The sequence below is a fragment of the Hyperoodon ampullatus genome (genome assembly GCF_949752795.1).
Source record: "Hyperoodon ampullatus genome assembly, chromosome: 3".
NCBI lineage: Eukaryota > Metazoa > Chordata > Mammalia > Artiodactyla > Ziphiidae > Hyperoodon > Hyperoodon ampullatus.
This window is the reverse complement of record NC_136916.1, coordinates 83,512,002-83,535,581: the sequence shown is the minus strand read 5'-3', so window position 1 is coordinate 83,535,581 and position 23,580 is coordinate 83,512,002. Positions and strand designations below refer to the sequence as shown.

The 23,580-nt window shown below is 44.9% G+C and overlaps 1 protein-coding gene and 1 pseudogene across 2 annotated transcripts in view; one reads left to right on the top strand and one right to left on the bottom strand.

Moving 5' to 3' along the window:
• The window catches only part of LOC307049546 (kelch-like protein 25), a 12,503-nt pseudogene extending 9,435 nt beyond the window's left edge, over positions 1-3,068 (top strand). The window contains exon 2 of the transcript XR_013811542.1: positions 3,048-3,068. The product of XR_013811542.1 is annotated as a kelch-like protein 25 (transcript). The remainder of the gene's footprint in view (positions 1-3,047) is intronic.
• LOC307049545 (A-kinase anchor protein 13-like) overlaps positions 1-23,580 on the bottom strand; it is a gene marked incomplete at both ends in the record, with an annotated part of 26,957 nt that extends 3,377 nt beyond the window's left edge. The window contains 14 exons of the mRNA XM_079699105.1: positions 2,480-2,674; positions 5,335-5,417; positions 5,538-5,719; positions 6,254-6,330; positions 9,494-9,742; positions 10,641-10,758; positions 10,875-11,000; positions 13,533-13,783; positions 14,403-14,549; positions 15,138-15,250; positions 16,893-17,028; positions 20,635-20,701; positions 22,854-22,921; positions 23,499-23,580. Of these exons, the coding sequence (XP_079555231.1) occupies positions 2,480-2,674; positions 5,335-5,417; positions 5,538-5,719; positions 6,254-6,330; positions 9,494-9,742; positions 10,641-10,758; positions 10,875-11,000; positions 13,533-13,783; positions 14,403-14,549; positions 15,138-15,250; positions 16,893-17,028; positions 20,635-20,701; positions 22,854-22,921; positions 23,499-23,580 (1,894 nt within the window). The remainder of the gene's footprint in view (positions 1-2,479; positions 2,675-5,334; positions 5,418-5,537; positions 5,720-6,253; positions 6,331-9,493; positions 9,743-10,640; positions 10,759-10,874; positions 11,001-13,532; positions 13,784-14,402; positions 14,550-15,137; positions 15,251-16,892; positions 17,029-20,634; positions 20,702-22,853; positions 22,922-23,498) is intronic.

Below are 23,580 nucleotides of genomic sequence, written 5' to 3'. Positions count from 1 at the left end.
TGACACAAGACATGAAAGAACCTAAGTCAGAATCAGAAAACACAGAAAGGAGGTGGCAAAACTCAAGTGGAAATGAAAGGAAAAAAGGTATCCCTTTAAGAAATGAAAACAACTAGAATATGAGAGCAAATAAACCCCAAAGAAAAGGACTTAATAGATGGTGAAAGGGTATTTAAACATTAAAAAGATGAAGCTATAAAAAGTACTATGGGAAAGCAAGAAGTATTGAAGACAGGCAAAGATGATCCAACATATGGATAGTGGGAGTTCTTGAAGAAGAAAATCAAAGCAAGGGTGTAGGAAAAATATGAAAAACTATAAGAATACATCTCTGAAATCTGAAAAATCTGAAACTATATGTCAAAATGGAACACTGTGAACCCAAGAACATCATTCCAGAATAACCAACACCAAGGCATATTCTAGTAAAACTACTCGGATTTAGGGGAAAAAAAATCCTTTGGGCGTCTAGGCAAAGAGCACGCGACTTACACGGGGAATATCAAATTACGGCCAGACTCTGCCAGCAATGCTTTACGTCAGAAAAAAATAAATAACATTCGAGAATTAAGATACTCAGGGGAAGAGAACATGAACCAAGGATTTTATGTCCAGCAGAACAGATTTTCAAGTATAAAGGGCACAAATTATTACCAGTATGCAAGGACTCGGTATATTATCCTCATGAACCTTTCCTGAGACATCTACTAAAGAATAAGCTTTAGACATCCAAAATGACTGGAGAGACACTGATAAAAACTGGTGGTGGTTCTTGCAGAATGAAGACTACAGGTTGGGTCTAAAAAGGGGAGAGTGCCGTATACAGTGGTTGTAAGCTGACAGTATAGACAGAGTACAACTGGTAAATAAAAAAGGGGGGAGGGAATGGGGATAGCATAAGAGAGTCATATTTAGTGACAGTAGTATTAGTATTGTTATTCTGATGTGTATGTTAGGGTAAATATAGGATATTTTATTTCTACGATGTATCCTTGAGAATGAGGATTCACAATGTGGAAGAAAAGAGATACAGATGTAATATAAAAGAGATTAAGCCCTGTAGTCCACAATTTGAATGAAATATGTATCAGTGTGAATTCATTACCCCATCCCCTCACGCACACACACAAGTATATTTCCCCCAAAGTGGCACACTGAAAAGGCCCAACCTAGTAACGATGAAAACCCCAGCAGCAATAACCACCCCTAGCGCCTAGACAGTGGTCTTGAAACATCATTTCCCACTGAAAGAAACCAGAGCTTCTCAGAAAGATGGCTAATTCCAGGTATGGGCAGAAAACAAGATGAGCCTGGAACATCTTAATATACCAAACAGCAAAGCAGCTCTCAAAGACTGCTGGGGTCACGCCAAAAGGACTCAGAGGCCCCACAAAGAGGTGCTCCTTGGCAAAGAGAGGACCTCTTTAACTTTTAATAAGGATAAGAACTGCAATGACTTGAAGCGCATCAGACATATTTAATTCATGAGTCTAGAATAATATATTAAAAGTACTGGTCACTTTCAGAGAATGACCATAAATCAATTGACTACTTTGAAAACTGGTAAATAACGGGGGGGGGGGGAATCAAGCATTTATCCTTTTATCTTGTTTCCCTATATGTTACAAAATAAAGAATACAACTAGGGCCTCCCTGGTGGCGCAGTGGTTGAGAGTCCGCCTGCCGATGCAGGGGATACGGGTTCGTGCCCCGGTCTGGGAGGATCCCATATGCCGCGGAGCGGCTGGGCCCGTGAGCCATGGCTGCTGAGCCTGCGCATCCGGAGCCTGTGCTCCGCAACGGGAGAGGCCACAACAGTGAGAGGCCCGCATACCACAAAAAAAAAAAAAAAAAAAAAAAAAAGAATACAACTAGACATTTTGTGTCCCCAGATGAAAGAGCACAACACTACGGTAACACAGCTTGCCAAAGGGATTATGTCTGAGCAACTGAGCCTCCAAGTCCAGCAGAGGAAACGGAGGGCAGAAGAACAGAACCCCTGTGTGAATAAAACCCAAAAAGAGAAACCCACAGGTCAAAGCTCAAGGATAAATTGTGTGGAAAAGAAAGGGATGGTGGGGTGGGTGGAGGACTGTAAAGAAAGAATCCTAAAAGGCATATCAAAAACCATGAATACAACTGAACCACAGGGTCTATGAACAGGCACTTGGCCATAAAGAAACCGAAGCGATTACTATAAAAGTCACAATATACTTTCGGGAGGGAGGGAGAGAGCTCTGATGGGGACAGGACATGTGGAAGGGCTTTTAGGGGTCTGGCCACATTTTATTTCTTGACCTGGGTAGTAGTTACAAGGATGTCCACCTGATGCTAATTTACTAAAGTGAAATATGTATTGGGTTGTGGTCTGTATTTGTGATTTGTTTTACAATAAAAGAGTACAAACTGGTAGATAATATTAGTGTGTAAACCACTGTGGGAGGAGACAAAGAGAGGGGCGATGCTGAATGTAAATTACCCTCATTTATGGCACTTTTCATTAAAGGCCCTCCTTTGAGAGCCTCTTCTGTGTTGGATCGGAAGAGGATCCTAGAGCTTTGAGTTGGGGAGCAATCCTCTGGCAAGGGAGTGCTGCACTCAGTCATGTCCCGGAAAATCATCTCCTTCTCTTCCAGTAAGAGTAGGATCTGCTGGTCCTTTTGCTGAAGTTGTTCTGCAGGTGCACAGAGAAGAGATCTGGTGACTTGACTGTTCACTATGATGAGATGACTAAGACATGAGCACCACCTTGTGGTAACGCACGGAACCACAAGGAACATAGCTTGCCCCACTTTCTTTTTCATCATGAAGGCAGTATCAAGCTTTTGATCTGTAATGTCTACCTGGAAAACTATCCTGGGTCTTTCTAGGCAAATACCAGAATTTCTGACATAACGAACTTGCACTCTGTTCCATTCTCCTGCCTCCTGTTTATTTCTCAACCCACACACTCTTCTCTGGCTTCTGCCCATCACTCTGCATCTGCTCTTTCCAAGGTTACCCTTCACTGCTGAATCCAGTGAAGTCTTTCATTTCATCTTTTCCAGCATGGATGACTTCCCCCATTTAAAACTGTTTCCCGGACTTCCCTGGTGGTGCAGTGGTTAAGAATCCGCCTGCCAATGCAGGGGACACGGGTTCGAGCCCTGGTCCGGGAAGATCCCACATGCCGTGGAGCAACTAAGCCCGTGTGCCACAACTGCTGAGCCTGCGCTCTACAGCCTGCGAGCCACAACTACTGAAGCCTGTGCGCGCCTAGAGCCCGTACTCTGCAACAAGAGAAGCCACCGCAATGAGAAGCCCTCACTAGCCACAACTAGAGAAAGTCTGCGTACAACAGCGAAGACCCAAGGCAGCCCAAAATGAACGAATGAATGAATGAATAATAAAATAAAATAAAACTGTTTCCCTCCCTATCCGCCTTTGAGGACACTGCTGGTTCTCTCTTCCTATCACTCTTACTCCAGCACTTTACAGACCAGACCTGCCACCTGCCATGAATGAGTATCTGGGCTCCCCCCACCCCCCAGCACTGGGCTCCATCCTAAACTCCTTTCTATACTTTACATGCTTTCCTCTCGGGGACCTCAGTCACTCCCATGGCTTCAATTACCTCTTATGTGCTGATAACTCACAAAAGGCACCCCAAATCCTACCCACTTTTTGAGCTCCAGACCGCTGAGTCCCACTGTCAGGCGGCTCTCTCCACCTAGACGCCTTGTTCTCCGCAGGTCAGAAACCTCTGTTCTCCCTTCTTGCCACCCCTCTTGCCTCCTCCCGGTAGCCTGTGGCCTCTTCCTCAGGCAACAACATTGTCATCCCCCAGTTACCCAGCTGGAAACCTGGGAGCGGTTTTGTCTCCTCCCTCTGTCCCACCACCCACCACAGTGGTTCCTTATTCCTTACATTCATCCCCCCTCCAGCCCATTTCTCACCAAACTTATCCCAAGAGTCCCCCAACTGGCTTTTCCACTCCCAGTGGGCTCCCCCAGCCCCCCAAGCAATTCTCCCAACTGGTGTCAATACCAATTAAAAAAATTTAAGTCTAAATTTTGCTAAAGAAATTGTATCATTCCCTTTGTTGCCTTTCAAGATGTGGTGGCTTCCTGGCTTAATCTCCCATCACTCAGCCCTGACTCTCCAGACATACCAAACCTTCATTCCTTGGCAGACATGTCAAGTCCTTTTTCACTTTTCACCTAACTATTATTCTTCATCTGGTGAGGTAATTTTTTTCAGATGTAGCTCATGTGTCATCTTCTCTGTGAGACTCACCACAGGCAGGATTCGTGGGTCCTACACACTTTACATGTGTCTGTGGTCTAGATGGCCTGTCATTTATGTAGATCTCCCTTGCCAGAGTGTGGGTTTCCCAATGGCAGGGACAGTGTTTTAGGGCTTGTTGCACCCCTAGCACCTAGCGTTATGCCTGGCCAGGTGCTTCATACATGTGAAAAGAAGGCAGTTCTTATCTCTGCCATCCCAATCACAGGCAGAGATTAAAAAATGAGATACTGGCTCCAGTCTAAATCTGTCCATCTCTTTTTTTGTTTTTCTCCCCATTGAAACAGAATGAAGTAATAAGTAAACTCCTTGGGCGCCTATATTTACTTGACTCTGGGCCTTACTTCTACCCAAAGCACAACACGTATTTACTTCAGAACACTCAGCAAGCACCGGCAAAGGGGCACGAGCACTGCGCCCTGCAGTTGAGCAGACAGGGAGCACAGCCCTGGCTCTGCCATGAACTGTGTGTGTGTGACCCTGGCTTGCTTGGCCTTCATGGGCCTCAGCTTTCTCACCTATACAGTGGGGACCGCAATACAGGGCTTGCAGGGATGCCAACAAAACTACATGAAACAGTAGGGCCTTGACAGAGAGTGGTCAAATGTAACCCATAGGCACACTTCTCCCCAAACCACCTCATGACGGATTTGGAACGCAGGGCACAGTGGCGGGGGTAACTGACAAATGGATCAACTGGAAAATTCTTTCCCGCAAGTACCTTTCTCTCCTTGTTTTAATCTTAGATGTGACCATGAATTCTGGCAGATTCTTCTGTGACAAAGTACAAAGACTGTCACCAGGGTCCAAGGACACTGATACCGAGACGAGAGGCCCAACATCCCCTCGATCTAGTATCAGACACATTCCTACAGCCATTGTTCACCAGGACCTGTGCCAGCTCAGATTTGGTCTCTCTTTTGTTAGGAGCTATTCCCCTCCTCGGTTGACATGCCTGCCGGGACGGCTCTGGGATGGAGGAGCAGCGGGGACTCCATGGGACTGCAGACGCCCCCAGACAGGGCCTCAGACCGCTTCCACCAGCTTTACCTTTTAACTCCCGAGCTTTGGTGTCCAACATCTTCTTTTCTTCCTCATTCTCACTGGGAATTCCTTCATCTTCATCTCTGTTCCTAATACAACCACAACAAAACAGCACATTCTGAAGATGTCGATTAGTCTGATGGCGGCCCAACCACTATGAAACCACAGAAGTACCAGGAGGCGGGGGTGGGCGAGTGTGTGTGACTCACAGGGTGCTGATCGTATCCTGGATGATCTGAATCCAGCTGTTCCGCTCCTCTTTGGAGCTGGCGTGGACTTCCACCATCTCTGGATCTTTCATCCCCATATTGATTAGGAACAAACCTTTCTCCTCGTGTGCTACCTCTCTTACAATCAGCTTGTTTAGAGAGATCACCGTTGACTTCTGGTCCTGGAAAATGGGGGAGAGCGCAGACGTTAAGACATGGATACAACATTCTAGCTCTTAAAACAACCTCCGTCTAAGGTAAGACTAGATGCCTTTTAAAAGCATACGGCTCACTCACATTTTATGCAACAGAAAAAGATTTCCAAAAAGGAAACGAAAATTTAAGGTTATCAAGGTTCGAGTCCTGTTTTCTGCACGATGAGTCCTTTCCGGTTCGTCACAGAATCTGGTTGGCAATGTTATAAATTGGCAAGATTTGTAATACGTAATGTGTGAGACATACTCCAGTGACAGATTTCTTTTTAGATCAAATGCCAAAGGCTCTCAAAAGGATTATGAGGGAACAGAAAAATAATTGGTGTGGAGGGAGGTGGGCAGAAAATTGCAAGGGTATATAAGAAATGACTCGGAGGCATCTGTCCTGAGCCAATTTTAAGAAGGTGGGAGAGCAGTAATACAGTGTTAACACTCACCACCTACCATCACGAGTTTGAATACTATTAATTACAAACAGCAGAGACAAACAATTCAGCTTACCAATGACGCAAAGACGTATTTCTGGTATTTTTCTTGAAGGAAAACTAAAACATCAGTAAGCAGGACCGCTTGAACCTCTGTAGAGGGGGAAAGGGAAGAGAGAACAATGACCACTGAACGGTGAAGCACCTTCAGCGCACTTCATTAGAGGAAAACTCAGCAACACACCCGCACAGCACATTATTACACTCCCCCAAGGCAAGGGCTTGACATTTCTGCAGGGTCCAGATATGGTCATTAGATTTTTAGAGGCATTTTAAGATGGGACTTGTCACCAAAGCCTTGTCTTGGGAAGGCTTAAGCACTCGGTGCTGGAAAGATATATCCCACAAGGCAAGATTTTTAAGAATAAATTCTTTAAAGCTGGAAAGCAGGACTTTAACAGATGCGAAATAGCAACACATTCTACAGGTCATAATACTCAGGTCATAGTATTTCTCAACTTCTGATCAGAGTAATGGGAAAAAGGCGCGGGACAGCAGACAGGAAGGCTGCCAGAAGGTGATGCACAAGAATATCTCAGTCTAATGAAAGGCAGGCTTCATCCACACATCCTAGAGGACACGGATGGCTAGACAACACCCGCTGCCGTCACAGGTACATGGAGTACAGTGGCTCCGCTCCCAGCTCCAACACAGCACAGTCAACCTCAACCCCTCTGCACCGTGGAAACAGCCTTCTCTTCTTCTCAATTAAGACAAAACAAAAGCCAAATTAACATCTCTAGTTGGATCCAGGAATCAAAAGAATGCCACAAACTCTTGGTCTAATCCTCTAGGAGTATGAAGTGACATTTCCCATTATTCCCTTAAGGACAAAGTGGGACCTCCCTGGAGGTGAGCCGTCTACTAGACACCTAACAGGTCCCTCTGTACCACCTTCACTCTGGAAAGGGGAGCCTACAAATCTCTGGGAAAACAATGGGCTGACTTATGCAGCCGCCTCCTGGGTGGGCAGGACCCTCTTGGCCTTTTCTACCACTACTGCCAAAACTGGAGTGCCCTCTCTGTGTAATTCATTGCAAAGCTATGAGGAAAAACAGAAGCAAGGATGTCTGATTCCTAGGGTGGTCTAGTTTTTCAGCCTAGACCACAGTAATTTTCCATGCACTACCATTGGTTTTGACAGGTTTTTTTTTCTTAAACTTTACTTTTAAATATTTCAGGTGTCTGCCAAAAAAAAAAACAAAAAAAGAGCTCTAAAACATAAGTTTCAACTTTATTGAATCCTGAAGTTGACGTAATCACGGCGTCAGTAGATCAGAGAAAAACAATCCTACCCCTTTCCAGGTTTACCCGACACAGGACTGGCTGTTCTTGGCACAAGTCATTTTCACTTGGGGGTGAAAATGACTAAACACCAAATTCTTATCTCCACTGGAGACATTTTAGGCCAGAAAACCTATCGTTCTGCCATTGCTTTGACCACAACATTATTCCAACAGCTGGAATCTATTAGTTTTTATTTCGGGAATGAATAAATAAACTGTCGTGTAAAGAAAATACAGCACTGGCAGCAACTCTAGGAAATCCACCCTTACAAGAGAGGGCAGGTACTTCTCTACCATCAGGCTACCTCCGACACGGCCTCACAGTGGCGGTGAGGCCAGAGCCCTCAACTGTGGTCTCAGGACATCACAGAGCATCAGGGCTGGAAGGAAGGAGCTGCAGGGATCGCACAGTTCAGGTTCATCATGGAGCACTGAGAGGCACAGCTGGCTGGTGGCAGGAAGGGGCATTTCTTCTCTGAGGTGACCCTGCCCGGAGGAGCCCTTCCCGGATCCCTGCGACAACGACTGCCCTCGTCTCGGTCCCTGGTACCTCCGCACCCCTGCTGTCCTCTACCCTGCCCCTAGCAGCTGAACTACACACACTCTAACTCACTCACCCCTTTCCTGCTCAAACCCTCCATTCTGAGCCCATTCTTCGCTCACTCCCATCACCAGCATCCCTGTCAGCCACCTAGTCTGGAGCACGCACCCACCCCAACCTGGCCCCCGGCCGATTCTTCAGCCGTATTTCCTGCCTCACTCTGCTGCCAGAGACCCCGACTGCCCACCCTTCCCGACGGGCCAGACCCTTCAGCTCCACGCTTCCACGCTTCCTCCTCCCTTCTGCCTGGCTCCCTCCTCTTGTCCTCAGTTCACGCCTCTCTATTCTGGCAACCATCATACTGCAGAGCAAGAACCTCTTTACAAGTCTCTTCATTCTCAGCCCAACTTCTAATGCAGGGTGTCCTGCGACATTCACCTTTGAGAGCAGCTGAATGCCTGGGATTTCTTTACTATGTGGTCTGAGCATGGTGAGACCCTAGCTAAGGAGTCCTGGGAATTCTCCCACAGCAGCTACCTATAGCATTACTTATACCTCGGCGATGAGAGAAGCACACATTTTCACTCACCTGAGTTTTATGTCAGCGGGGCTGACAGCACTCGGCTGCTTTGTGTGCTCAGCTCACCGAGGCCAGGGAGGTGGGCTGGGTATACTCAAGGCTACTGCTGAGGTTAGAGTTACCATACAGGCCCAGAGGATACAGGTTTGATGAAAACAATTATTAAAAACAAACAAACAAACAAACAAACCAGATGTACAGATGAATGAACAAACCTCCTAACTTCTTTCACTTGATGGGGCTGATCATTTAAAAGGTAAAAACTAAAATCAAACAGAAAGTGAGTATCTTTTATGACCTCTTTTGCTTAGACAAAGATAAAAGATGAAAAACAAAGTTTAATAATAAATCTAGTTGTTGTGAGTTAAACTTCGTTTCTCTAAGGTCTCGGGAGCTGAAAATTCCTCTGCCACCTCTTAGGAACGAGTGATGTATTTTTAATCTCAGAGAATCTATGAATTGTGCAACTGATGGTATTTTCCTCCTAGCAATTGTTTTGCCAGAGACCCTGACCCCAAATGTGCTGCCCCTCTTTCATAGGGAAAACACGTCTTCCTTAACACCTTGCTTTTTTGTGTGAATCTTACCCTTTGCTTTGTTCTTTAAAAAAAATTATTTTTTTCATTTCCCCTGACTGCATCATTTCCTCGTTCTCTTACTGTATTCTATATGGTTTTGTAAGCCATCTCAAACCAGTCTTTTCTGATACAAGATTAAGATCAACTAAATAAATGCCTGCTGCTCCTGTGTGACGTCTGGACATGGGTCCCTGGGAACAACCTGGTGACATCTGGATTCTGCCCGCTGCCCTCTGGCACACGCTTAGACTCTGACGAGAGTGAGCCTCACCTTTCCGCCTCCCTGTTGTGCTCTTCAGAAACACGCTCCCATCCCGCACGAGCTTCTTCCGCTTCAGATCCTCCTTGGCAAACATCTGACCACTCTTCATTCTCATGATCGACTTGCTATCTGTCTTTGTATAAATTTCATTGAGACGGACCTTCTTTTCATAACTCGCCACTTGGCTGTCCACAGCTCCAATCACATCCTTCACCAGGCCCAGGGACTGAGCTAGATCTTCCTGTTCCACTTCACTGTCTGAGAAGGAAAGAATAACTGTCTCTACTGGGCAGAAGGAGGGGCACGCTGCCTTCTTTTTTTTTATGTTTTCTTTTCTTTTTTTTTTTGCGGTACGCGGGCCTCTCCCTGTTGTGGCCTCTCCCGTTGGGGAGCACAGGCTCCGGACGCGCAGGCTCAGCGGCCATGGCTCACGGGCCCAGCCGCTCCGCGGCATGTGGGATCTTCCAGGACCGGGGCACGAACCTGCGTCCCCTGCATTGGCAGGCGGACTCCCAACCACTGCGCCACCAGGGGAGCCCCAGGACCCTGCCTTCTTGCTCCACATCACTGTCTTCCCTCTATGGGCACGCTGGCAAAGCGAAGCCAACACGTCGAAGGGCACGTGCCTACCCCTCGCTGTCAGAGTTTAAATCAAGTTAGATGTTTCAAAGACACAGATGACATGCAATTATGTGCCACGTTCTAAAGTGGAAGGAACCCAACATTTTTAGGGAGGGAGAGGAGCAACCAGTTTTTTATCTACGTCTTTGTTTTACCTAATCCTTAATGTAACTGTCCAGGAGCAGCATTAGCTGAGAGAGAAACTACTAAGTAGTGGTTAAACGAGAAACAGCGGTGATTGTAGCACTTGTAGGTGGAATCACCTCCCAGTCTAGGGACAAGTGACAAGTTGCTTAGGTCACTGAACTCTCACTGGGATCACTAAGTGGTTCCGTCCCTTCTTGCTCTCATTCACCCTAAGTCTGCTGATATAACACCTTATGTTTTCACTCAAGAAAACTGTCTTTAAGATACAACACAGGCTCTCTTTTAGACCTTCTCGACGTAAAAGAGGTCTTCTACGGGGTCTCCAGTGCTGTTGGACAGACCGGAACAGTCCACTGGCAAACAAGACTGAGTCCAGAGACAGACGCACCTTTGGTACACTGCAATATTCTTTGGAACAAAACCGGGTATTTGGTGATCCGTTGGGTTACAAGCAATATACACTCTGGGATTCCAAGCCTCCGTACGACTGAACTGCTCATCTTCTTCTGCAAGGAAGTAAACCAAGTGTCAAGATCTACCCAAGGGAGAAGGCTCGAGCCAAAACTGACAGTGACACAAGGCTCTGGACAACAGGGAAATCCCCACCGTTTCACATCGATACCTTCACAAAGGCCTGAAAACGCTTATCCTTGGCATAGAGGTCTTTGAAGTAGTTTACAGACTGGTTGTGCTGCCCACAAAACTTGCCGTATGTCTTCTTTAAGCGTTCTGCGTTCTCTCCTGAAAACTGCAGAGGAAAGAGAACAGAGGTTATGCCATAACTCAGGGTGCTAAACTCCTATTACCATTTTGTCCAAAGTTTCCAGTCTACTTGTGAAACCCAAGAGAGCTCCCTCCGAAGATTGAAAGATTAAAATGGTACAGGAGCTTTGGAAAACAGTTTAGCAGTTCCTCAAAAAGTTAAATATAGAGTTACCATATGACTCAGCAATTCCACTCCTGGACATAAAAACATATGTCCACACAAAAACCTGTATATCAATGTTCACAGCAGCATTATTCACAACAGCCCCAGAGTGGAAATAACCCAAGTGTTCATCAGAGGATAAATGGATAACATATGAATGAAAAAAGCCAATCACAAAGGACAACATATTGCTTTATTCCATTTATATAAAATGTGCAGAATAGGCAACCCCACAGAGAAAGTAGATCAGTGGCTGCCTAGGGCTGGGGAAGTTGGTGGGGGTGACGATGATAAAAATGCTCTACAACGGACCGTGGCGACGGCTGCACAAGAGTCACGGATATACTGAAAAGCACTAAACTGTGCACTTTAAATGGGATCACATGGCATATGAATTACACTTCAATAAAGCTGTTACATATATTTTAAAAATAATAAACACAGAAATATCTATGTACTGTGCACATAAGAAATGCAAGATGTGTATTAACTCCCATTTGTCATAACACAGTAATAAAACAGAGAGACTCACTAGAAGTCTTTCATGAGGTAGCAGCCTCAAAGAAGTCATCCTAATAAGTCAGAAAGACATCAGAAACGGCCGTCATTACCTAGGGATCTGTTTATCCTACTTACCTCAGGCCAGCAGGCCTAACAATTCTGCATGGCACTTACCTCATTCCCAAGCGTGTGCAATCTCAACCATTCATCTGAAGCTACGTTCACTGTGGGGTAACCGCTGAGTTTCTGTATGTAGTCCACAAGACACATGCTAAGCATCAATTCCCGCTGGACTAACAATCTCTGGAGGCAACACAACTTGGTCCTTACCCCAAAACTTGAAAAAACGTTCAGCGTAGCCTTTCCTTTCCCCCTTTACCAACAGAAGAGCTGAGGCAGAGAGATTTTTAAGTGATCGGCTCCCATCACAAAGCAAGTGCCCTAAAAGGGTGACTCTGGCACTGGCGCTCAGAACCAACAAATGGACACCATGGGGCTAACATCTTACTAGAGAACATGCACAAATACAAGGAGCTACAAGGTCAGAGGAAGTACCAGTGCAGGTCTGAGGGTGGAGAGGAGGGGCAGAGGGAGAAACATGGAAAAGGACAGGAGGGGGATGTTTGGGGAGGAAGGGTCCTCACTTGCAGAGCTGACCGTGCCCACTTTGAGGCCCTGACCACCAGTGTGAACGCATTCACTACACTGCATCTGCATTTACTTCACGACATGCCTATCCTTCGCTCCTAGAACATGAGTTCCATGAAGCAGAGGTCTACACTATACTTACCTTTGTGGTTCCACTTGGTACTGAGTAAATCCCCAGTGAATACATGAAAAATGAATGAATGAAGGCACCAGTGAATTAATACGGCAAGGGGTACAGACTCAAGAATACAACGAAAGGACAATATTTCCAATTCTCAGGCAAATGTTCCAGCAAGTAAGCCTCTGCTTCCACAAGGAGGCAGAGACTTGCCGGTGAGAAAGAGCTAGTCAGATGTGATGCGATCCCCTCTGCCTATAAAGGTTATACTAGCATTATTCAGCTTTCAAAAAGAATGTTTTAAAAAAGAAACATTTAGAAACTGCCTATGACATATACATCTGAAAGTATCAAAACAACTTTTAGCTAAATTGCTTTTGACGTAGGATTGAAACCATACCATACCCTGATGAAAATATTAGCAAGAAATATTTTATGAATTATTTTACAGTTTCTTAGCTTCTTAGTCAAGTTTTTAGTCTCAGGTGGTTTTTAGATAAATGAGCCTTTTGATTTGAGGCACAAGTTGAAGTTGAGACTTCCAAAAACTATTTTTTGATCTCTTAAACTATAGTATCTCTGATGTTGGTACAGACTCTGAGGAAGAAAAACTGGCTTTTACTGTGCGTCTACCATGTATGCTGGGTACATTTTTTTTTTTTTTTTTTTGCTGTACGCGGGCCTCTCACTGTTGTGGCCTCTCCCGTTGCGGAGCACAGGCTCCGGACGCGCAGGCTCAGCGGCCATGGCTCACGGGCCCAGCCGCTCCACGGCATGTGGGATCTTCCCGGACCGGGGCACGAACCCGTGTCCCCTGCATCGGTAGGTGGACTCTCAGCCACTGCGCCACCAGGGAAGCCCCCAATGCTGGGTACTTTATATATACATTACCTCTTAAATTTTAAAATAGCATTAAAAGAGAAAATCTACTGTCCTCAATTACAGAAGAAGAAACTGAGGGTCGGAGAGATGCAGTCACTTGCCTAAGCTCACAGAGATCGTGAGCAGTCCAGCCAGGATGTGAACGCACGGCTATGGGGCCCCCGGTGCGTGTGAGAGGCACCAGGCGCCCACCCGCTGCTCACCTGGTGCACAAGCACATCCCCAATCCTCTTGATGAGAAAGTCCTTTTCACTTTCATCCACCAGAGAGTCCTTCCTCCGCTCCAGGATCCTCTGAAAGAACTGGCTGTGGATACTGATCAGCTCATCCAAACAGGGGAAGAGCTTCTCCACCATCTGCTGCTCAAAGAGCAGGTCGGCCCTCATGCCACGGCTGTACACGTCGCTCATGATCTTGAGTATGCGGAGGTGGTGGAACTCCGTCTGCATCAGCTCTGGGGGAGGGACAAGGCTCAGTGGTCAGGAATGCTCTCCTGGAGGATTCTCCTGCAAAGTGTGTCTGCTGCTACTAACAGCCCAATTTTGTCTTAAGGCTATTTATGGCCCAATTTAAACTTTAAAACTGAGTCAACAGCTGTCTTTTCCCTAAGGTGTTTTCATCCTATTCCTCGGTTTTTCACGGGACCTCACACTATTTTCTGACAGGTGTACTGGATTCCATCACTCTTAAGTGGTGGTTTCCAATGTGGTCTTCATTGGGATTCCAGACCTTTCATAATTTACTACGTTCCTATTTCCCAGAAATGACTTGTGTTTAGTCTAGTTTCTACTGTAGCTGAGGAATTAAACTGTACTGTCACAAGAGATCTCTTTTTAGGACTATCACATAAATAAGCACTCATATTAAATAAAATGTCCAATAAAATTAAAGAATATAATTTTACAGAGAGGAAAGGATAGGAATAAGATGTCTCTATACCTCAAAGTTTTCAAAAGAAAATCTTTGAGATGCTACATACTTGAAAATTGACTTGACATAGCCCAATAAATCCCCTAATAAACAATGCCAGACAATGCACATCAAATATTAGCAGAGCACATGAAGAGTCTCACCATAAATCACTTCTTGCCGTATGACCACATCTTTCTTTTGCTGTTTCAGAAACTGGCTGTCCACTATCTGACTCCAGGACTCTGCTTCCAGCTGTTTGGACTCAATCTCAAAGTCTCCCATTAGCTGCCCTTCATTCATGTCTGTGCCTACTCCTCAAAATACAAAAAAAAATCAATATCAGAATCCTGCATCTGTGACCTCTAAAAAAAACCCTCTGCTGGACATTCCTCATGGTGATAATTTCATGAGACATAAACACTCTACACTAATACAGGGATGTTCATAGAATATATATTCTATTAGAAAAGATCATTTTCTGTTCCAGAGTGACATACTCTATATTCAAGACTTCGGTTAAGGGTGATAACCGTCACATAAATCAAAGATGATTAAGGCATGATCAGGGTCCTGGTGACTTGACCTGTTTAAGAGAGTAGGCTTACAGCTGTGCCAAGAGAGCTAGAACTGAACGTGTACCAAAGTCTAGGAGAAGGAGAAGCGTTTGTACCAGAATCTGACCACATTAAAATCAATGACATCCTTCAGTGGACAACCATCTAACAACAGGGTAAGTGGGTTTACCAACTCATTATAAAGCATGTGATGCTTTACAGCAGTTCAGAGAAGTTTCACAGGAGTCAGGAAGAGGCAGGAGATGCGTTAGTGCTTGCATTCTAGGAGATGGCACAAAGTCTCTGCAGACACACACAATACATGCCGTGATTTCTGCTTACCCTCATCAGTAAGGGACTCTGTTGACTTATTGACCTTGCTGATTTTATTTCGTGAGTCTGTTGAATGAGACAGGAATTTCCGGGTGTTTGATATGTTCTCATCATTGCCAACTCTGGGGGCAAAAGGAAACACATACCGTCAGATACATTCTGATAAGCCATAGTTTCCGGTCTTAAGTGAAGATCTGAAAAACTATAAAGTGACAGCTGGCTGCAAGTACTACAACGATGGAAGACAAATTACTTAGGTCAGGTACCCAGCAATATGGAACACAAACTATTAAGGAAGGTTGCAGGCATTTAACATCACTGCAAGCATGAACTTTTTGAGCCTTGGATTTTTTTTAACGATAGGCAGCTAGGAGAATGCTCTTCCTTCAAACTGCACACACATTATATAAGAAATTTTTCTGTTTGAAACTCATGTCTAACCACTGGACTTTTTCCCTGTGTTCCCTAAATAACTATAGACCAAGCACTTATATTAAACCATATTCTTCCAACTTTTCTTCAGCCCAACTCACCAGCTAGCACGTTAGGCACCCAGTAGATGTTTGTGGTACAACACAAAAGTAAGCCAGAGTCATTTAAAACTAAATTTTATTTAAAGGCCAACTTTTAAAAGTCATAATATAAACTCATTTGGGTAACATCAGAACTTGGAAAAGAAAGCCTTTGGTTAATTACAACAGAAAGACAAAACGATGTAAAAATCCCTGAAACTTTGTTTTTAATGAGGAGGAAACATTAGCCAGCACAGAGGTTAGGAAACACAGACAAAAGGAGATTTGCATCCTTCAGTTGGGAATTTTCCTCCAGCCTAGGTTAAGAGAGTTGCAAGAGATGTTTTGAGTCCTACATTTGAGATGACTTCTTTACTGGATGGGAAGGCAGGCATCTTACCCCAAACAGCCAGCAACATCATAATTGGCCCCGTGCTAATCACAGACAGCCAAGGCCCGAACAATCAGGGGCCACAGCAACTTCTGGAGGGACCATAAAAGGAACACAGTGCAGATGAGGGATGGGGAACCTACTGTAGTACCCGGCCCATTATTCACTCCCATGACTTAAGAGTCAAGAGGCAAGTTTAAAAAAAAAAAAAAAGCGAAACAAAACACAGTTACCCCCTCCCCCCAGGTTCATCTGACCAACAGAAAAGTGTGACATATGAAAATACAAGTGATTGAAACCAAACATTCCGAATTAAATCTTTTTTCCTATTCCCACTTCTTATTTTGATCTGAAAATCATCCTTTGAGAAGGCAGGTTCTTTAAAAGCAGGGCTGGGGCTTCCCTGGTGGCGCAGTGGTTGAGAGTCTGCCTGCCGATGCAGGGGACACGGGTTCGTGTCCCGGTCCGGGAAGATCCCACATGCCGCAGAGCGGCTGGGCCCATGAGCCATGGCCGCTGAGCCTGCGCGTCCGGAGCCTGTGCTCCGCAATGGGAGAGGCCACAACAGTGAGAGGCCCGTGTACCACAAAAAAAAATAAAAAAAAAAAATAAAATAAAAGCAGGGCTGATCATGTATAAAAGCAGAGGACAACTGGCCTAAAAATGGTGTTTAAAGGGGATCCTTGCTACAAAATGGCGATCATGATGGTGCATCAAAGTGTAATCCTCACCCCACTCAGCTGTAGCACTAACCCATCACGTTATACATTTCTTTCTAAAACAATCTTTTTGTCAAATGGTATAAATTATTATGCTCTGTCACCTAGATGTCAACTGTATTAGCTTTACATCCCCACTCACCCAGCAATGTTCTGAATGGAGACACTTCTGGAGAGCGACACACTCTGCTGGGACCGTCTGTTAGCAAACATGGGGGCGGCAGTGGTTTCATCGGCCAGGAGGACTGCGGACCGAGGGCGCTCCTTGGGCTGGGAGGCTGTACAGAACGAAAGGACACCAAATGAAGTATCACCGACACATGCCCACCAGCACTGACTCACCTGATGAATGCCAAATAGAAGCAAACTGCTTTAAAAGAGATTTACCCTGGGAGTGTAAATAGGTACAAAAACTCTATGGAAGACAACTTGGCAAGAGCTGTTGAAACTGTAAATGCCTATCTTTGATCCAGAAATTCCATTTAGGATATGTTTATTCTACAAGATTTACTTGTTTATATTTGAAATGACATATGTCCAAAGTTATTCAATGCAAAGTTTGGTAAAAGCAAAATGAGAATCAAAAGAAGATCAGTTAATAAATCATGGTACAGCCTACATGTGAATCCTAAGAAGCTTTAAAAAAAAATGAGGACACTCTCCATGAACTGACACAGATCTGCAGATAACATATTAAGGGGGAAAAAAATCAAGGTGCAGGGCTTCCCTGGTGGCGCAGTGGTTGAGAGTCCGCCTGCCGATGCAGGGGACGTGGGTTCATGCCCCGGTCAGGGAAGATCCCACATGCCGCGAAGCGGCTGGGCCCGTGAGCCATGGACGCTGAGCCTGTGCATCCAGAGCCTGTGCTCCGCAACGGAAGAGGCCACAACAGGGAGAGGCCCATGTACCGCAAAAAAAAAAAAAAAAAAAAAAAATCAAGGTGCAGAATAAAGTGCACAACAGACTATGTTTTAAAAACATAATTAATAATCCAAATTGGTATTTGCTTTATTTTGATAAAGAAACTTAAGGAAGATAAATATAAAACTAAGAAAAGCGGTTTACCTGTGGGCTGTGATGGCAGTGAGGATAAAGAATTATATATTTAAAAATGTAAACTCATTCAAAGTAAGAGAAAAGGAGACTGAGAGAATTTTAAGGATAAAAGGAGCCTCAGAGATAACTGAGGCTGGTGTTCTTTGGGAGGACCTACCAAGAAACGTGTCAGGGGCTGGTGAGATATGCAAATTCCCAGCCCTCCTTGTTCTGTGCGGGTGGGACCTGGGAGCCTACACGTTTACCAGCTCCCCAAGCGATTCTTCTGTACAATGTCTGAGAACACAGGTTTTGACCAATTCCTTTAGTTTACAGATGAGGAAAATGCAACACGTGTTTGAGGTCACATAGCTAATTTGTCCTCATACTGCATATTTCTCTTGAACTTGACCAAAGAGGAAACTGGAGCTCCAATTTCATGCTAAAGTAGTCACACTGCCATCTGGGTAGCAAATTAGTTTTCCTTGGTAGCTAACTAAACTGCTGCATTACCTGTCCATCCCCAGGAGCATCAGGAGCTGAAGGAAATAAGACTGGGGCAGCTGTTATGGCTTCACAGTATTACAGGATGTTTCTGACTTAATAAAATTAATAAAACCATTAATTTCCAATTCAAATTCTATTTAGAAGAAGGTGATATAATAAACACCAGAAACATGCTACCCTATAACACGACCAGACCCTTCCTGCAGAAAGCACACAGGAAACTAGGAGATGTGGGTCCCACACCAACAGGGAAGAAGGGCAACTGGCGGGGAAGAGAACATGCTCAAGTGTTCAAGAGCCTGGAGCACATCCTCAGTGTCTCAGAAGGGAAGCTGCTGAGCAGATAAAATCTGATGGAGGAAGAAACACCGGTTCTTGAAGAACAGTAGGATGTGGGTAAGTCAACAGAAAAAGAGGACATTTTGATGAGGAGAACTACATGAAGGAAGGCAGAAACACTCTATTAATGTGAAAGGGAGAAAACAAGCAAAAGAGGAAGTACGTAGAGGGGCGTATATAAGGGATCAGTGAAACGGCTGGAGAAGCAGAACCAGAACGAAGTCATGTCTTGCAGAGCCCTGAACCTTATCAAGAACAACCTGCATCTAAAAGGCAGCATGGGGGGTGAAAACAACAACTTTCCCTTGTTGAAACCAATCCACTCCACTCAGGGAAGTTGCTAACTACTCTCTGAGCCTCAGCATCCTTATTTGTGATGGTGATGGTAGTGCTGAAAGCAAACACTGAAGGAGGCCTCTCACCAAGTACTTCACTGGTGTGATCTCACTTAAACCCGATGACCACCTGCTGATACTATTACCATCTTTTCACAGAGGAGGAAAACGAGGTACAGGGGATTTAGTAAACGTCCGAGGTTATGCGGCTGTTAAGTGGGATGCTGGGACTCACACCCATCCAACTTGAATCCACAATCTGTACTCTTACCACTACGTTACCTCAGGAATAAAACAGGAAGAAGAATACATGCGGGGGTCAGACATAATAGGTATTTTTTGGAAAAATGCTATTTTATCTGATTTGAAAGAAAAAAAAAGGTTTCTGAAATAAGGGATAATGTCACAGAACAAAAGTTTAAGGAAGATTAGACTTGTAAAAGGTGTTGGAATGGGTTGGATCATTGGTTAAAGTGGGTGACAGTCTGGCACAACCTTTCTTCTAGGAATCCACATGCAAAGATGGGCAATAATTGGACTTCTGTCTAAGGGGACTCCATACCCTCCTGGTGGCACAGCCATTCCGGGGCCATCTGGAAGCACTCAGAGCAGTCGGGCACAGAGCAGTGGTCCTCAAGCTCGAGTGTGTGCATCACCGTCACCTGGAGCATCTACTAAAACACAGATCACTGGGCTCTGCCTCTGGAATCTCTGACGTAGTAGGTCTGGGTAGGGCCCAAGAATTGGCACTTCTAATTGATCCAGGGTCTACCCTTTGAAAAACACGGCCTGAGGCTAAGTTTCACATGGGCTCCCACAGAGCAAATTTAGGTGATATTCATTACTGCATCTTTATGACAGGGGTTGGAAACAACTCAGACAACCGCTTTGGGGGAACTGATAATTATAATGTGGTGTATATTTATGAAAGAACACCATGCAGCGATCTGAGACAATAGCTTACCTATAGTAACACGCATAGATCTCAAAACCATATTGAGTGGAAAAAAACCCAGCAGAATGGATAAGCAAGTCCTATCATCTAATTTACATTTAACGCACAAAACCATAAGAGATATTTCCAGAGGTACACATATGTCTAAAGATACGGCAGATTACAGAGGTTTACATGAAGTATACTGCAGTGCGTGCTGAGGAGGGGAAAGGAATGAGATAGGGAATGAAGAATGAAAAGGGGAAAATATTAAGTAAAACCAAAGTGAAGCTTTGCACAGACTGGAGAAGACAGGTTGATGTGAATGGGAGAGGTGTGATTTACCCAATTTGTGTACCACTGAAGTCCTTGGGGAAAAAAAGATTTTCATAACTCCACAGTTTGTCAGGAAGTTTATAAGCAAGATCTCATCTGATGCAACTGTAACGCTGCTAAAAGCAAGTTTCACTGTCGACTCACGCAAGAGAAATTTCAAGACACACAGGGCTAAGGTGCTGCCTTTTAAGCGAAGACACACACTATTCTAGAACCTTCCAGAGAGTTTGATGGTAGAATGGTAAGCTTTTGGTCAATGAAACTGCAGCCTTCTCTAATTATTCAAAATAGGTATTCAAATCTTGCTTAAGAATAACAAATAAATACTACAGAAGTATGGGCAAGTCCTGAACCAGAGAGGCGAAAAGGAATCATGAGACGTGGGCTGAGCTACTTACACTTGTTTCTCATAATGACCGTGGGCGGCAAAGATGTGTCATGTGCTTGAAGGCTCCCTTTGGGCTGCTGAAAGGAAAAGAAAGCCTGAGTGAACCCTGCATTTACAATTTATCTTCTGTCAAGTTTCAAGAGGCCTAGAGCAGGAAGCCAGCTGCTCCTACTTCCCTGCTCTATTCCTGCCAATGGTCCTCAGCACCCTAGTCCTAGATAAGCCACCCACTCTGGCTCCCCTCTGAACCCGCCAAGCACTCTGATCCTGCAAATGCCGTCTCTTCTGCCTGGAATGCTCTCTTCACCTTCACAGGCATGACATTCTTCTGTTTCAAGATAATCCCTCCTTGGTAGAGCCATCTGTTAGCTTCCTTCTTCTCCTCACCCGAGGCAGTGACTGGCACCCCTTAGAATCCTGCATGTGCCCCCGCCTAGTTTTTTCCTTACGTATGGTCATCGTCTGCTTGTCCATCTTCCCCACCAGAATGCTGATTCCTTAAGAGCGGCATCTGTGCCCTTTTTGCTTCTATTTCTCCAGTGACTCGCATTTATACGGTGTTAAATAATTCTTAGGTAAAGTGCTAATTTTAAGACTTTTGTTGTAGCATGGAACAGAGACACTGTGTGAGAAATTACAGACTGAAGCAATTAGTCTGAGATAAATCATTAGTGAAAAAGGGTCCATTTAAAATGGAACTCCCCCTTTCAGGTTACATTCTTTTCTATGGGATATGCTGTATCCCTATCATTCTCCTTCTCTATAGCACATTCACAGTAACAGCAGTCTTACCAGAGATCACAAACTCAAATGCCTGTGGGGTCAGGCAGGTAACAAAGGACACAGGCGAGTTGGAGGAGGGGGGGAGTAGCAGTCTGGGGCTTGTATATCTTGTCTAGAGGAGGTAGCAGTCACTCAGCCCCAGTGGATTATCACCCACCACCCACCTCTCCAACATTTAAGGAACTACAGGCCAGATACTCTTCTACGTGCTTAGGAGCTATTGATGGATCACTTGGCGAGTTGAGTGCTTACATTCTAGTGGGGGGAACGTACAGATCATTAAAAGTAAATGTAATATAATAAATACAGTTGTTAAGTAGACCCTAAGAAGGTGGTAAGTAGTACTATGGAAAAAAAGAAAAAGAGCAAGGTGGGAATTGGGAATGCTGGGTAAGGGGAAATACCAGGGCTGTGAGATCTTCCATTTCTTCAGGAGAAATTGGAAATCCAAACTGGTGTGAAATACGAGTTTTCAATAAATACACTAACTCAATTAAGAAAAAAAAATTACTCCATGAGCCAAACAAAATTTATGTCCATGGACTGAAAAAGATCTGGGGTACAGAGGTATGTCACCTTTACACTAGAGTTCAGTGCTTCTCAAAGTGTGGTCCTCGGACTAGCAGCATTAGCATCATCTGGGAACTTATTAGAAAGGCAAGTTCCTGCCCCCTCCCCACCCGCCAAATTGGAAGCTCTGGGAGTGGGGCCCACTGTCACCTTATAACAAGCCCCCAAGGTGATTCTAATGCACACTCCAGTTTGAGGCCACTGCACTAGATAAATGCGTTTGGTTACTGGAAGCACACAGCATGCTGAGCATCTGTGTAGATGGAGCTGGAGAGCACTCTTCTGACAAGGAACAAAGACATTTATGAGTGACTACAACACTGAAAACCACACAGGCCACCTAAACACCCATCTGCCCCCAGCCCCGTACTCTTTCTTTAAGGGCTCTGATATGCAGTGCCTGTTATCACACAGCTGCATACTCAGAGCACGTACCATCATACACTTCCTGCTCCTGTCATGTGATCCACACGAGCCTGTGGAGAAAAGTGCTGCCAGACAGGCCCGTTTAACCCTGACACTCCCCAGCCCATCAGCGTGTCAGAGCCCCTGATTTCCACCTGCTGCCCTCATGGTCCTGAAGAAGGAAGCCAGGCGTGTGAAAGGCAGAGGAGGTCTGCAGACACAGTTAAGAAGAAAACCACTTCAACGGCGACACAGATTAAAATCACAGAGAAATGTGCATTTAACATGGAGAAGCTCTGAAAGCATTTTACCTTCCAAAAGCCACAAATTCCCGAGTGCGTTAAGAAGAGAAAAATCATTTTTGGTTCTTTTAGTCTCAAAGTAGGTACCAAATGATGAAAAGAAACAAAAACTACAACCCCAAATCTCCCATCTCTGAAGATCTTATTGGTTTAGCCAGAAATGTCTTACCTTCATTTTGACCTTTGCACAGGAGGCCAGACTTTCTCTACAGCCTTTGTGGACAAAAGCACTGCAACCTGAAAAGAGAGCAAAACCCCAGGTGACATTAATACACAGCAAACAGATCCCCCAGACTGATTTTTCCACTGCCACAGCAACCGACAGACTGCCAGGTGAAGTCGCTCACAGGTCAGAATGTGACTAGCCCAAATTACAGACTGCAGCCCTCTTCTAGGAAGCAGGCATGCGATGTCATTTGGAGGAGGAGAAAAAAGAGCAGATGTGATTTCTGATTAATGAAAACTAGAAATCGGAATCTTCTCGGGCAGGAAGCAGAGAGGCTACAAAACTAAAGTGAAAGCGTCTGCTGTCAATATGTAAGTCTAAGTCACAAATAATACATAAATGATATGTATTTACATATACAGACATTTACATATACGTTTAATAACACCCACAAATAATACATAAATACAGCCCCTTAACAGGGGCTGTGAAATCTGTATGGCTGTGTCAAAGGTGGAATGTGAATCTGAAAATCTACCTATTTATGTCCTTTGACTTGGAAACCTAACTACCCTGAACTTTTTGCAACACCCCGAGCGAGTCAAGAGCCGCAGAAGAAAGGTCATCAGAACCACCCTAATACAGTACCTCTGGGAGCCCTCACTCGAGAGGAGGTAGGAGACTTCCTGAAGATGAACGGACATTTCCAGAAAGATGGAGCACAGCCCAT